Source organism: Pinus tabuliformis, chromosome X, assembly GCF_031772625.1.
Source record: "Pinus tabuliformis cultivar Carrire ecotype Pingquan chromosome X, CPIR1, whole genome shotgun sequence".
NCBI classification, from domain to species: Eukaryota; Viridiplantae; Streptophyta; class Pinopsida; order Pinales; family Pinaceae; genus Pinus; species Pinus tabuliformis.
The window spans coordinates 34494157-34511133 of NC_142308.1; the positions used below are offsets into that span (position 1 = coordinate 34494157).

At 36.1% G+C, this 16977-nt stretch overlaps 1 protein-coding gene across 1 annotated transcript in view; it reads left to right on the top strand.

Annotated features, from left to right (window-relative positions):
- Positions 1–10501: 10501 nt before the first annotated feature.
- The window catches only part of LOC149138201 (uncharacterized), a 142736-nt gene continuing 136260 nt past the window's right edge, over positions 10502–16977 (top strand). The window contains exons 1-3 of the mRNA XM_089450284.1: positions 10502–10870; positions 10965–11093; positions 11185–11300. Of these exons, the coding sequence (XP_089306410.1) occupies positions 10781–10870; positions 10965–11093; positions 11185–11300 (335 nt within the window). The 5' untranslated portion in view covers positions 10502–10780. The remainder of the gene's footprint in view (positions 10871–10964; positions 11094–11184; positions 11301–16977) is intronic.

Genomic DNA, 16977 nt, shown 5'->3' on the forward strand with positions numbered 1-16977 from the left:
ATTGGAAAAGTAAACAGCTTCTTTCAATTGATCTAGTAGTTCATCTATGCAAGGAAGGGGATAACGATTTTTTATCGGTATCTTATTCAGTGCTCGGTAATCAATGCATATTCTCCATGAGCCATCTTTCTTTCTCACCAAGACAATTGGAGACCCATATGGTGATGTGCTAGGTCTTATGAACCCTTTCTCGAGCAGCTCCTGTACCTGCTTCTTGATTTCTGCATTCTCTAAATGTTAGGCAATGGAGCATCTTGCTGCAAATTAATATCATGTACTATTTCCTTTTTGGGTGGCAGACCTTTAGGTTCTTGAAATAGTATATCATATTCTGAAACAACTTTTTCTAAATCAGCTTGTTGTTTAGCATTACAACCCTCAAATACATTGGTTTTATCAGGTTTCTTTTCCTTTACAACCATCAGTAAAAATTGTTTGCATGAATTTACAATTCTTTTCATCTGCCCTGAGTTTATGAGAGTATAATTATTCTTGAGTTTATGAGCTCTTACAATATATTCGATTCCATCTTTAATGAGTTGATACTTGTTTTCAGCTCTATAGAAAATGGCTTTCCTATCATACAAGTAAGGACTTCCTAAAACAATTCCACATATATCCAAAGGAACTATATCTAACTCAACCTCATCTACAAATGCTGACCCAAAAGAAAACCTAAGTTTACATTGTCTAGTCACTTGTAGCTTTGCTTTATCACATAACCAACCTAATGGACATGGCTTCGTGTGAGGTGTGGTTAGTAATCCCAGCTTCTTTACAATTGCTTCAGAAATTAAATTTACTTGTGAGCCACTATCAAACAAAGTATAAATATTTTGATGCTTGGAAATAACTCTAATATGAAAAAGATCGTGTCTTTTCCTCTCATTTTCTTCATTATCAGTAGATTGTGCATAATTACTAGTAGATGCTTCAAAATTTTTACCTTTTATACCTGTGGCTGCGATTGTTGTTTCATCCCCTGAGTCTGACCCCAAATCTTTTTGAATAGCTGCAGCAATCTTCTTCTTTTTTCCATCGAACTTCTTGGGTCTCAGCTCTGGATGCAGAATCTAGCAGTGTTCATCATCATGCCCATCCTTCTTGCAGTGAGTGCATGAAGGCTTGGTCTTTTGTACAACATTTGTCTTCCTCTCTTTCCATTTCTGCTTTTTCTTTTCCTTGTTCTTGCTTGTAGTGGGTTTTGATGATCCCCCAACTTCTGGGTTCACATTCTTTCCTCTAGCCTCTAGATGTGTAGCCTGAACAAATACCTCATCTATGCTAGTGGGATTAAACATGAGAATGGTGTGCTTTAAATAGTTGTGTAGACCACCTATATACTTCAGCAGAGTTTCAGGTGAGTCTAAAGAAATTCCTAGAATCAAAGCTCTTTTTCTAAATTCTTGGGTGTAACCTTGTACACTTTGCCCTTTTAATTGTCGAAGAGTTTGCCAACTCATCATGGCTTGCTGCATATAAGCTAGTGGATAGAACTGTTTTTTAATTGCAGAAACAAATTCACTCCAGACAGAAAGAATTTTACCATGCTTCTTCATGTCAGCTTGTGTCCTGCCTTCCCACCATACCAAGGCAGTGCCTCCAAGGCGTATGCTCTGCACTCTACAATACACATTAATTTGTCTAATCCAATTATCCAGCTTCTCTGCATTCAACTCTCCATCATATATTGGCAAATCAAATTTAACATCTAATTTAATCAAAGATGTTTTCTTTTTATTTTCAGGGCTATTAGGAGGTGTGGGAAGTTTTTCTTCTTTCCCTTTGCCTTTAGAATGGTCATGGAGGAGAGATTCTTCTGCTCCTTTATCTTGTTTGGAGTTTGATGAATCTTCATCTCTACCTTTCTTAAATTCTCTATACATTTCTTCTACCATGGTTCTCATGGTCATGAAACTGTCCATGAACTCGGAGTCTAATTCCAAGGGACTTTCTTATGCCATTTTCCTTTTAGGATAGACTCTTCCAATTTCGGGGTTAGCTTCAACCAATTCTCCTTCTCCTAATTTGAGCTTTCTCCTAGTTAGCATTCAGCGAAAAAATCCAACACAAGCTTGTCTAACCTTAGTAACCTAGAGCTCTGATACCGCTTGATTTGAAATTGATCCAAGACAATTAATAAGGTATTACAGACTCATGTGCATGGATGTGCCTATGTTATTTTGTGCAACGGATCGATAAGATTGCAAAATACACGGGCACAGAAGCAGTTAAAGAAAACATAACAGGCAAACATATAAACACAACAAGTTTAATAAGGAGTTCACCCAATACTCTTGGGCTACGTCTCCCGGTCCAGCCTTTAGTGGTGGCCTCTCTATTATGTTTTCAAAGCAGAGTTTTTACAACAGTGAGCTCAATTTGAGTCTCACACAGTAGATACAAATCAGTAAGACTGTACTTGGATTCCCCAAGTCTCTAGAGTACACAGACTCTCCTTATTGAAACTCAACCTCTATTGGTCACAGTAGTATGAGCCCAATATGAGACTCAATACATGACAGGTATATATAGAGGAGTTCGCTTGAACCTCTCAAGCCCTTTCTGGAGTACATAGACTCTCTGACTCTCTTTGTCTCTATCTTGACTCAGGCTCGATGTTGCCTTTGCTTCTGTAGGTCAGCTCGACTTCTCGTCTCTTCTTCTAACTTGCTAACTCGCTTACTGTTTGCTTCTTTCTCTGTTAGTTCGTGGCTTTAAAGCCAATCTGCTTTCTGACTGTTTGTTTCCGCTTCTCGGCTTTTCGGTTCCCCTGCCTTTGTCTGTTTGAATCCCTCTGTTTTGCGTAATCATAACTGTATAACACCTCACAGGGAGGTGGCCACCTATTTCATAACAAACTGAGTGTCATTTCTCTTGGACGTTTTCAAAACGATCGTTTATTCCATTAACTCCAAGAATGCCCGCAAACACGACCTTCTGCCAATGCATCGTCCACGTCAGACTTCAAATCCTATACAACTCTGCCTGTTAACCTCATCGAATCTGGTCATCCATCGGATTGCGTCTCCACCGTTGATTTGGAGCCTCCAAATCCAACGGTCATCATCCATATCAAGCGGATAAGTAACATGACATTTACCCGTCCGATGTGAGCAATTTTCTCTCTCTTTCGCCGGACGCTTGGCACTCCTTGTGTGGCATCGGGCGGGACTTGATTGAAACCGCTTACCACTCGAAGCCCTTCCGATATTCTGCCGGTTTTTGTGGGACCCCGCTTCTGACGGAATCAGAATGATATTTTTCCGCATTTTACAATTATTTCGGGTCCGGGCGCTCGGGGCTTTTCCTTCTTTGAGGGGTTTGCCTTGTCGCTAATGGCATATCAGAAACTACCCTCGTTTCTTGAAATGACCTCTGGTTTTGCCAATTTGTGGCAGCGCGCATAACCATGGGCCGACGATCTGCGCGCTTGACCAATGGTCCTCGTTGCTTCGCGCTGATCACAAATTACAACTGTTACGAGGATATCTCCGATAAGCTTGATCTTTACAAGACTTTGAAACTTTGACATGAATTTTACAGAGTTCATGAGAACTTTGGAGAGTGTTTTAGGATCCAATTTGGATCAATGATTTATAATGGGGTATATAAATCGTGGGAAACAAAGTAAGAAACTACGCCAATAATAGACTTGTTGCAACGAGGCATGAGACTTGGTTTTGAAACCATGTGTATAGTTCATGAATCACTTCTTGCTATGGTAAATTTCTATTCGATTTACATTGATGTATATTATTTATTTCATTTTTCATTATTCTCACTAATGTAGATAAACTCATACACTTTATTTTTATGTTTGCAGATGAAACATGATCAAGAAGACGAAAACAATCAATGCAATCAAGAAAACATTCGTCCAAATAACCCAAGTCATGGAAGTAGCTCGAGCACTAACAACAATTCTAGCAAAGAATGATGATCTATTTGGATGTCGATGCAAGTTGTTGTATTTTTTGAAATAATTATCTATGGAAATCATACATTTTGTTTACTATAATGGACATAGTGTCCCAAATGAAAGACAAGGGGTTACCAATAATTATCCCATTTTGTATATATATGGATAATTAAATATTTTAACGAAGAGATGTGAAATATGATGATATGACAAATTAATCCAAACATCATATACAAATGCGCTAATAAAAATTAATTTTATACAAATATTGTGATAAGAGATATGTTGATTTTTCAATGAATAATGAATTTAAAAAACATAATAATTGCACTACCATAGGTCGATGTTTCTTAAAAAAGAGAAAATCTAATTCAAAATTATGGTGCCTCCATAACATGAACACATAATGGTGCGTTATTTTATCTAAAAGAATTGTTACTTCAATATTTTTTGCATGGTCGATGCCTTTTCTGAAAAAGACAACATTAGGGCATTATATTCTTAAATCATTAGTGTTGTTTGCATTTAACGCCTCGGTGCACTGTAATTCTTAAAGCATCAGTGCTTTCATAGAACTAATGTCCGAGTAGTACAAAATATTATTTCCAACCTTAGTGCATTATTCAAATTAACAACATCGGTTCTTTTGTATGCTTAGTGCCTCAAGGCTTTTATGTAAATCATACGCATTGTGGTCGTGAGTTTAAATTAAAACACCGAATATGCAATATTCTTTTGCTTGACCCAGTGTTGTTCATGAAAAAAATGCCTTGGTTGTTTTGTTATTATATACGCACTAGGGTGGTATACATTTCATGCACCAATGTTCTTTGCCTTCAATGCCTCGGGGCTTTTGGTTATGTATACAACACCAATGCTTTTATTTATTTAGTGCACCGCTAAAGAAACACCTGCTAAAACTTCCAACCGCCTAGTTTTTTTGTTTTTTGTTTTGTTTTTTTTTTTTTTTTTTTTTCCAGTTGTGATGAAGTTTCGTTATCATCTCTGCTAAAACATCCGCTACCATAAACAAATGTTGTAGCAAAGGTTTTTTGACAATTTTTGCCAATTTTATAACACTAAAACCTCCATTGTAGCCTCCTCTACAAGATATTTTCCTTGTAGTGTTAGGTTAGGTGGGAGGCCAAGACGTGTCTCAATTCGCTGCAGTTGATTGTCCATGCCTTTCACTGTGCATTATAGGTCATCAAGCATTAATAATATTTCATCCTAGGTGACATTTCGGTCCACCAATACTCGTCCCATCAACATCTTAAGGTGCCCATATATGTCAATGGTATACATATACTAGTTAAACCTCCCTCTGGTATGACTAACATTTGGGACCCAATAAACAATTTCACTTGCTACGTCCATGTCAAAGAGGCAACCTCTCTCTCCTACAATTTCCCTTTCAACATTGTCTATTTCCTCTCGTACCTATTATGGAAGGTCAAACTTATAGTGGTTGGTGTAGGTCTCAACTCTTTGCTCGACACAAGAATTCTCCATTCGATGGTAGTATGCATCGTGATGACATGACCGTGCTCGTTGTTTAGGCATGCTTACTAATGCATCGATATCCTCTGCTAAATGTTGTGCTAGATGAGGGTTATCAAGTGATAGGGTGGTTAAAAAGTGAGGTTTGAATGAAGAAGACAAGTCGATGCATTCAAGGGAATTGATCATAAGGCCTTTTGCAAAGGGGTTGAGCACTTGCAAGCTGTGCAAAATACCAAAGAAGAGTCAAGTCAAGGGAGAAGAAATGACAAGGGGAAGAAGTCGCCAAAGGTTTAAGGGACTTGGCCATGAAGGGTGTTGAGTAACAAGCACTAAGAGAAACAAAAAAAAGCACACTTGCTCGAGTTTTAAAGGGAGACAAAAATAAAGAGTTTGCATGGGTGCAATAAAAGAAGATAGGTGATAAAACCTACTGCCAATCTTCCATAAGCAATTTGCACAGGATCATGAGGTCATCAGTGATCATAAATCTCCATAATTTTTTTAGCTTTGTATCGTAAATATCCATCTGGTGCATGCATGATGATACTAATACTCAATCTCAGCCTTCCCTAGCTCTTGCAATGAGCAATTAACATGAAACCCGATGCTTGAAATAACTTCACACAACTCATCTACAAACTACCATTCTTTCAATTAACAATTCAAGTGATAACCCACCCCTTTGCCATTAAACTCCACTTGTGTTTGGGATTGTCAAAGTGCTTTGAAAGGTGTGCCATCATTATAACAAAATTGTGTGCCAAATTGCTAGCAAAGCCTTGGGGGTGCCTTGCCATGTCTGCTAATAAATGTCCTTAGTGGGTGGTCGCCATGCATCCCTCTGCCAAGCCCCTCCCTATCACCCCATCCAAGGAAGCAAAGTCTCCATATCCAAATAGTGATATTTTATATTAGGATGAGGAAAAACTTCCCATTGTTAATTTGCTTCTTTGGATTGGTTCAAGCATCCTTCATTAGCCAGGAGATTTGCTATTTTGTTTCCCTTTCTCTAAACGTGCATGGTAGCTACCACTAGGACAAGAGGAAGAAGATTAATAGTTCTTTTAAAGTTGTACTCAAATCTCCAACTTTTAGAGACCCTGCTAGATTGACCTCCACAAATGACTTTGGTGATCGTGTTGATAATTTGTTGGGATTCCCTTTAATTATGATCTCTAAATAAGCCTAGGTTTAATCAAACTTCAGGCCCATTTCCAATGCTTTTAACTTTGTTGCATTATTACTAGAAATGGCCATTAAACTATAGTATATGAAAACAATTGTTCCCGTATGGTCTCAAAAAACTCCTCCATACCCTTGTACCCTTGGATTTGCATAGTTGGCATATTAAGGTGTCAAAGAAACCTTGTTTAAGCAATTTGTCCCATGTTAAAGTTTTCTTATGGATCAAGAGCCAAAGAAAGAGGGTAACTTTTTGCCATAAATTGTGTCGCCATATTTTTTGCCAAATTATTTTTTTGGGGTGCTCTTGAGTGTGCGTTGTTGTATGATACACCTCCCAAATGGAGAATGCACCAGTCGAATTGTGATCCCAACATAATTTGTCCATATTTCAAGAGAAAGGTATGGTCTTATGTTGGAGATCATTCTAGAAGGAGTGCCATTTATCGCCCTCGAGTTGGTGGAACCATTGATCTTGATCTAGTCATTTTCAACATGGAGATGGGGTTGATGAATTTGTTATTGGTCTCCATCTTTATTTTGAGTTGGTGCAATTCTTCTTGATTTGAGAGTGTTGGTAGTTATTACCATGCGTCCTCCCAAAAGTAGGTTTTGTTGCCATTACAATCCTCCAAGAGATAATGTTGTTGAACAAGATGCATTGCCTTATTGGCTAGCTTTGCGATAGAGGACCCATTTGAGTAAAGTGGGATCACATTAGAAAGTGACTAGGCCTATTATTTCCATATTTGTGATCCCAAATTTGCTTCCATAGCGAGGATGCTCCTTAGACCCACCTCCACCATATTTTGGTGTCTGTAAATATACTTAATGTGCTAAGATCTTGATGTCCAAAGCCACTATAAAGTTTTGAGCGACATAAGATATCCTATGTCACCATATCCATTTGCTTTTTCTTTTTCCCAGCCCATAAAAAATGTTACTAATTATTTCTAACAATGGATAAAATAAAAACTAATACCATTAATGTTGAAAGCCGATAAAAAGGGAGTGATTAAGAGAACTCTTTATTTTGCAAGAAAGAACTTTATACATTAATTTATTTTTAATTAAATTATAATCCTTAAAAAACCTTTGTATTAATTATTAAAGAGAGAAAATATCTTTAATGCCATCAACATTGAATAAAAAAGGAGTGATGAAGAGAACTCTTTATTTTACAAATAAGAGTTTTATGCATTAATTTAATTTTTAAAAACGCTGAAAATATCTCTAATGTTTAAAATATTTTTTCAGAAGAAGTTATATTGGAGATTTAGGTTGACGCGTTTCGAAACAACAAGTGCGGTTCATCTTGAGGACACGATGAAGAAACAGATCTAGATCTAGGAAGAAGGTTAAATAGGGAGAGAGGTAAACCTAACAACTAGAAGAAAACGACTAAATTTGACCAGAGGGAGGAAAAGGAAAAATTTGATATTATTTAAATAAATTTTATTAATTTATTAATTGTTTATTTATTTTTATTAACTCAACAGTTATATTTGACTAAGGTTTTAATAATATTTATTTATTTATAAGACTATTTATTTTTACTTTATTTAAATATATATTAATATATTATCTTATTATCTCAACAGCTGTATTTGGTTAGGCAATAAAATATAGTAAGATAGAAAAGTTTGATATTATTTAAATAAATTTTATTAATTTATTAATTGTTTATTTATTTTTATTAATTGTTATAATTGACTAAAGTTTTAATAATATTTAATTATTTATAAAGGGTCATACTTGAAACTATTTTTTTTTTTTTTTAACTTATTTAAATATATATTAATTTATTATCTTATTATCTCAACGGATATATTTGGCTAGGGTTTACTTAATAATATTTATTTGATTTATAAAACGACTATTTTTATTTATTTTATTTTAATAAACTAATAATAGATATACATTTTAAAATTACTAAATACTAATATTAATAATATTGATAATACTAATATTCATATTACTAATACTAATACTAATACTAGATAATAAATTTTAAAATGACTAAATAATAATAATAATAATAATAGTATTGATGATACTAATATTCATATTACTCATACTAATAATACTAATACTCGTATTATCATAAAAAAAGGACAAAGGGCCTAGACAAAGAAGGAGACAAACTAAGAAGAGAGGGCAGGAATCCAAGAGCTACTAATTTTCCAGTTGTCATCCCTATTAATATTACTGGAAGACCTCTCAATTTCAATGGCTTCCCTAAACTTACGATGATGAAAATGAGGAAGCTTAGCGATAACCCTAGCCTCTTCGATGCATATATGATGCTTGGTCTTCTCTACATGTTTGACCAAAGCCGAACATTTGGTCCTCACGTGCTTGATATTAACGACGTGTTCCTTAATCCTCTGGTTAATAAAACGACCAGTTTCACCAATGTATGAGGTTCTACAGGAACAATGGATGATATAAACACCTTTCATATCCATAGGGTTCACCTTGTCTTTGACAGACTTTAGAGAGCTTCTAATGGTGCTGAGGGGTCTAAAGGTCGAGGGAATATTATGCTTTTTTAGGATTCTTGCAATTTTGTCTGTCGTCCCTTGGATGAAGGGGAGGTGGCCTTGGGACCCTTACTTGCTTTGAGGAAAGCTTTAACACCATGTTGCCTACTATAACCATTTTGGACAAAAACATTAAGGAGATGAGACTTTTCTTTAGAAAAGTGGTCGTCATCAGAAATTCTTAGAGCACGAGTTGCTAACGTGTTGAGACACCTATCTTTTGAGCAGGGAAATAGTGGGAATTGGCATGGAGATACTGCTAAGTATGAGTCTTTTTCTGATACACCTCATGGGAGAAAGATCCATCAACTTTCCTAGAGACGAGGACATCAAGAAAAGGAAGGCAACCACCGACTTCACGTTCCATCGTAAACTTAATGGAATTAGACTGATTATTGAGATGTTGGAAAAAAAGATCTAATTCATCGGGCTTGTGCTGCCATATGGAGCAAGTGTCATCAACAAATCTTTTCCAAAGTTTAGGTTTAAATAAAGTTGAGGATAAAGTCTTGGATTCAAAATCTTCCATAAATAGGTTAGCAATGATAGGGGATAGGGGGGAACCCATGGCCACCCCACAGGTTTGTTCATGGAACACACCTTCAAAATAGAAAAAAAGTAGAAGTGAGACAGATCTCAACCAACTTAGCCGTGTCGGGATTAGTAAGACGAAAGATGACATCCAGGGCTTCTTCCTTCTTCCTAGATCTATTTCTTCACCGTGACCTGAAGATGAACCACACTTGTTGGTTAGAAACGCATCGACCTAAATCTCCAATGTGACTTCTTCCGAAAAATATTTTATACATGATGATATGGATCACAAAAGCTTGAATTCAAATATCTCTAATGTTATTAATGTTGAGAGCAGATAAAAAGGGAGTAATTAAGAAATTTTTTTTTTTTTTTGTTTGTTTTAATCCTAGAGAAACTCAACAAATCGACTGACACGTAACTACTAGTAAACTTTTAAGGGTCTACAGCTTATCCGCTTATCCTCCTCTCCTTAAATCGAATCGCAAACATGAGAATTGAATCTTGAATTTCTCTTCTCAATTTACATAAATTTTACATTACTTTAATCACCATTACAATGTCCGAGACAATAAAACTTTTTATTTTACGAATAAGAACTTTCTATATTAATTTGCTTTTTAATTATTAATTAAATTATAATCTTAAAAAAAACCTATCCTTGTATTAATTATTAAAGAGAGAAAATATCTCTCCTTAAAGTTTATTGTTTTATTATTCTAATTATGTCCTAAATCCCATCTTAGCTTACATATGGTAGAAGGCACAATTATTATTTTAAAATAGGTAATTAGGGTCGATGGATGCATAAAATTTTAGCATATACTCAAATCATTAAAAAACGGGTATCTCAAATCACGCGTTCGATTCGCTCCAGCTCTCGTCACTGGAGAAAGTGTTCTCACAGTTAGAAGTTTAAGCCCTAAGCTTTCCGGAAGCGAAAACCCTAAACAAAGTTTAAAACCCCTCTCGCGTACACTGTCCATGTATTTATCACGACAACTGCGCCAGCTCGCAGTTTTGATACTTTTATAGCTACTCGAATACCAGTCCTCAATTTTGTCTGTCATTGACCCTTAAACAAAATAAAACTTCCATGGCTTCTCCGAACTTGAAAGACCTGCTTACAGCATTCAGTCCGTCAGCGGACTTTCTCGCCATTGCAACTGGAGATGGACGTGTCAAGGTAACTTTTCATATTTGCTTTAAACGCTATTGGCAAACCTGGGTTTAGGGTTTAAGGACTCAACTGAATGGCTCTAAGCGAGGGTTTTGTGCAGATATGGGACACGATAAATGGTCAGATGCAGAGTGAGTTTGCTGGTATTGGTTCGAGTCCTGTCATGACCGAGGGCCACCTGTCCCTTGACTACATATGCATGAAATGGAATCCAAGCTCTGCGAAAAAGGTTTTATATATTGCAAAATCGTTGTACCTATTTTCCTCTATTTACTATAACGACGGGTGATAGAGTTGCAATTATGTTGGTTCTGTTTCAGGGTAAAAAGAAGAGAAGGGGTTCATTGCTGGCTTTAGGCACCGGCGCGGGTGATGTTTTGTGTTTAGATACTACAATGGGGCAGCTGAGATGGAGAGCTAATGACTGTCATCCAGGGTGTGTTTGTGTTCACTCCTCTTCTTGGTTGCATCTATTAATTCCAAAATTGCTTTTAAAAAAAAGAAACTCTGCATTCTCAAGGAAACGACATCCAGAGAAAACTTTGCGGGCCCAATTTTTTTCTATCTTCTTCCAAAAAGATTCATCAAATCATGATGAATATTTGCACAAATTTCTGTATTATCAAATTAGTCAACGCGAAAGAATGGCCAGATTTTGCTAAGAAATATGTAATATTTTAAAATTTGAAAACGTTCGTAAAGTTGTTGCAAATATTTATAGTTGATATTTTCATAGTTGTAAAGATTTGCAAGTTTTCGACACTTACAAGACGTTGATGTTTGGACATTTATAACCTTCGAAGCACCTTGTCTAAGCGCAATAATTCTTATATTTAGAAAATTTAGAACGGTCTTTCAATATTTGGCATTTCAAAGTTCTGTCTAGCATACTTCAGGCACTCCTTTACAGAGGATTCCTTCATATGGATTTACTCCAATTTGAGGTGTTTTCTTGCTTTTATTTATTTTTTTCTGTTTGGAGGAGATGATCGAGGATCTTGTTGTTTGCCATTATTTTATTTGGTGTTCTTCCCATTGATCTTTCTTGGTCATTTGGAGACCTTGTTGTAATTTCTCGCTTTTCCTTTTTATAGAAACCTCAATATTTTTTTGACTATGAATGTGTAGAGTGAACTTCCCAAGCTGGACTTAAGCATGGAGTTACATTTGAGTCTTGAGTTTCACCAACAGTCAAAATCAGAAGTATCTATATGCATACACAAATAAATTATTATCACAAAAAGCTAGATACATTGGTTGACTTGAACCTGGTCATGCAAATTCTGACTAATGGATTTTTTTTTGAACTGCATACCACATTTTCCAAATTTTATTCTCACTGCTGCCATTTTTGTTAGGGAAGAGTAGTTGAAGCCAGGATAGCTACCTTGGAATCTTATATCTTAGACCTTTGAGTCTCCGCATCATCATATTATGTCTATGATGTAACTGTGCTATGTGGTTTTAGGTTGTACAAAACTGTAATATAGACAAGTTTACCTATCTTGCAACCTAATGGTAGATTCTATATCAAGTGTGGGATTGATTATTAGAGAATAATTTCTTGTTGTAAAAGATTACAAAAATGTTTTACAAGCCCCAAGTCCCAATCCATCCAATCATAATCTTGATCTCTTCTTAAAGTAGATGTTAGCAATGTTTTTCTGTGAATGAAGTTGATGCAGGGTGGATTACCCTATCATTGCTGTTTGCTCATCTTCATGGAATTTAATCTTGAAAATTATTTCGTAATTTGATGCATTGATAAAATGTCTTCTTTGGGCCTGGTACATATGTGCTACAACGTCTTCTTTGGGCCTGGTACATACGTGCTACAACACATCATGCATGACTTTACACTTTTATTTTGACATCTAAATTGGGATTTTTTGGCCTTTAACTAAGTGGATTAGGTCATATCCTAAAGAATTTGTTTCTTCTTAATTTTCATTATCGTACAATAAAACAAAGCACTTTGTTTTTATGTCATTTTCCTCATAGATTTTGACTCTATACACCTTCTAAATTTTGACTTTATACACCTTTTATCTTTAGATGTGTTTTTGGCCACTAGTGAAACACACTTTTTTTTGTGATCTAACTTTTCTTCTTTACTATCACTATATCTATCACATTCAAATTTTGTTTGAATACCTTCCAACTTTTGCACGAGAAGAATCACACTTATTTTCTTGCAATCCTCCTCTGAATGACCAAGCTTTCTACTATAGTAACACTTTAGTTAAATGCTTGGGTTAAAGTTACCCTTTTCTGAATCTCAATGCTTGAAGTTGTATTGCCGCTGGATTCCCACATTGTCTCTTGGTTACTTAAAATATAAGTTTATTAATGTCTAAGAAATGACCAAAAATGGGTTAGTGGGATTGCATGGATTGCATGGTACAATGATATTCATACAAAGTAGGATTGCTAAGGCCACCCCTATAAAAGAAAATTCATTGCTAATCCATAAGATCCAAAAGCTCCAAAAGTGCAAAGCTAAAGCATAATAAAATGCTTTGGAAGAAGGTGCAGGCACAAGGCATCATGGCTCCAAGGGCTTGTTAGATGGAGATGGAAAGGGGAGGTTTTCCTCCTTTGTAGTATCCATTGCCATATGTATAACTTTCCTAATAGGCTTCTCTTTTGTTGAGACTTCTTACAAGGACTTGAGAAAATCGAGGGATATCTAGATCTACAAAGGTGGGACATGTACCAAGCTATCTTTTCATCTACGACATTGAATCCACATCCAATATTTTTGAGCCTAACAAGATGATCAATGATCAGATCAACTCACATAATTATTGGTCTATACAATCTGTTTCTAAAATAAAGAATCATGGTATCATTAGATGTTTTGAACAAAGGTTTTAGTTGTATATCAAACATGTTGATATGTTTTTGCTTCATGCATGTTGTTATGAAGGCATCCTAGGTTTCCATACCATTTATTCGCAATATTTCTACAATAATGTTTCACATTAAGCGGGTTAACTTCAATTACCATACATTTAACCTTATTTATAAAGTGCGAGGATCTTAGTGAAGGTACACGGAGGGGATGGCAAGAATTGCTGAAAGTGTTATATTGCATGCTCATACGAGTGTGTACAAAATCTATAATTTGGAGATTTGTATTTAAAAATATTCTTGTAACAAGAAAGCTCGGGATCTCTATAGATGGAAAGGAGGTTAGGCCAAATATTGTTAATAAACACAAGGCTTGTGACTAGAGATGAGATGAAGCTCTTTAAATAAATGGTATGGAAACCTAGGATGCCTTTTATGACAACATGCATGATGACATCTCAAGATGTTTGAGACACAACTAAATCCTTTGTTCTAGACATCTAATGATAGACACACTAGCCCAATAGAGGGATAGACTCTTGGAGATTCGAAAGCCTTCCTCACTTTGCAGAAAGCACTGTTTTCCTGGTATGGATGAGAAATGAGTACTGCATTCAATTGTTCTTCCCAATGGCCTTGGATACAGATGAAAACTAGTAAATGACAATAGTAATAAACAATGACAATTACTCTACAAACCCCCAAAGACTCATTTTTTGTTTGCAGCCCTTTTTTGTGTAATGAGCATAAAGTTATCATGGAAAGTACAGTTTCGAATCTTACCCATTGACTGGTAGTGGCTCTCTCTCTCCATCTAAATTAGTAAGGTGAAACTTGTTGGGGTCGGCTATTGCATCAATGAGGTATGGTCCCAATCACAAACTTTCATGATTTTTGGATCTCATTCTTCTTGTTGCACATCAAGTCTCTCACTTTCAAATATTTGCCTCTAGCCTTTCAATCAAATACTTTCTTTTGGTTGACCTTGATAGTCTGCCATATGATTGTAATCTGCTTGTTGACTCTCATCAAGTTGTGCAAGGCGATTAATGTGAGCTTGGGGTGCCTCTTGATTCGTAGTGAACTCGTCCAACAATTTATAAAACGACAACCTCAAATTAACTGTCAATATTGTATCCATGCCATAGACTAGATTGAAAAGTTTCTTACTAGTTCATGTTTCTTAGTAATATGGCTAACCCATATTGTAAACTTAAGGCAACCATCTCACAATTTCCTTTTTTCCCTAATCGCTTTTTAGAGAATCGAATGAGGTTCTTGTTACTAGACTTCGTCAGGTCATTCCCTTGTGGATAATAACTGGTTGGATGAGCCAAAGTGATGCCATATAGGGAACATATCAACTCTTACGAGTCGAAAACACCAGCATTGTCTATAGTAATATTGCTAGGTATCCTAAATTGTGTGACGATATTTTCCTCCATTGGACCTACCTAACAATGGTTGCACTTGAATAAGTCTTCAATTGCAGTGTTGCCACCCATCTAGTGAAATAATTTGTGGCAATAAGTGTACAATTGAACTCATTGCCAAAGTTCAAATGGAATTGACCAATAAATTCAAGCCCCCTTTGCTTGAAAGTTGTTTGGACTATGATTGGATCAAGAGGCAATGTTGACAACCTTTGGTTTCCTTCAAATCTTTTGCTAGGATAACATCCACAGAAATAACAATGTGTATTGGCAAATATTGTGGGTCAATACTACCCAGTTTGCATGATCTTGTGAGGAGTGATCGTAGTTCAAAAGCTTCCTCCACATAAGCGTACATGCAATTCCTCCAAAAGATCACCAAATTTGATTGGATCAACACATCTAAGGATAACCCCATGTAGGGTTTATTCATTTGATTCCTCTTTACAACAAACAATGCTTAGTCGCACAAAGCCTAAGAGTTTGCTTCTATTTCTTGCTAAGGTTTGTAGGACATGACAACCTTTTAATATAACAATCAATGTTGTAACACCAACCATATCATTCACTTCACCAATCAGTTGTGGATTATTCATGGTGGTCGTCTCCAAGGTATTGAGGTTTCTCTTAATCTTCATCTTGGCCAACCCCTAGGCACAAACTAATTTAGTTGGATTTAGTTTAAGGTATTTTGCAATTCGTACTCTCACCTAAAGATAAAAGTGCTAACGCTGGTGGGAGAGCTAAGGAGTAACTATAGTCTATTAGGCAAGCTACACATTGTAACCTTGGTGGCCTTACCTCTCTCTTTAAGGGTAAGAAAGGGCTTCTTATCCTAAGGCAAGTTTTCCTAGAAATCAAACTAGCCAAGTCAAGTAGTAGGAAGGGTGATTTCATCCAACTAGGCTTGGGCCAAGACAACTTGGTATGCTAGAGAAGGATTATGTTGAGTAATTTGCAAAGTGCCAAGATCACGTTTCTAAAGATGCTCAATTAAGGTCAATAACCATTCATTGTGATGCGTTTGAAACTAAAATGCATTTTGCTCAATGATATAAATAATGCTTATTATACTTGCAAAGAGTATCAAGTTAAACAAAGATTATATCATACTCTGTTTTTCTATTGATTTTGAGCACACATGGATCCAATTTGAAAATTGTGAAACATGGTGTGCCGTGGTGAGCTGAAGTTTGAAGCCTCTAGGGCAAGTGGTAGCTTGCTGAATAGGGTGGCAGGATGGTGCAAGGTAGGAGAGTGGAGTCTCCTTTAGGTTGAAGCCTGAGAACACTTCAGGGCAGCAGGTTGGTGCCAGTGCAGGTTGGAGCTTGCACATGGCGTTGGAGCATCCTTGTAATTGAAGTTGGTAAATAGGGTGTTGGAGCATCCTTCAGTTTGAAGCCTATAAACCAAGGCATTGGAGCATCCTTTGTTGAAAATTGATAGCTCAATGATGAATTTCCTTAAATAAAATTTCATTTATGACAATTCTGGAGTGACTTTCTAAAATTCGAAAGTCATGTCTAACATCTCAAGTATGACTTTCCAAAAATAGTAAATCACCTTGTATCAGTTGGTAATCAAGTATAGTTGATGGAAAATCACTCAACATATCATTAATCAATCCCGAAAAGAAGAATCAAGTCACCTTACCTTCATACTTTACACCCCTCTCTCCTTAATGTCTCACATGATTCTATGTTACTTTCTCTCTTACAATCTCATTAAAGACTTGGCATATTCCTCTTACACACTCATTGAAGGCATGTCATAAAAGATTCCTCTTACACACTCTTTAAAGCATATCTTACACTCTCTCTGAAATGC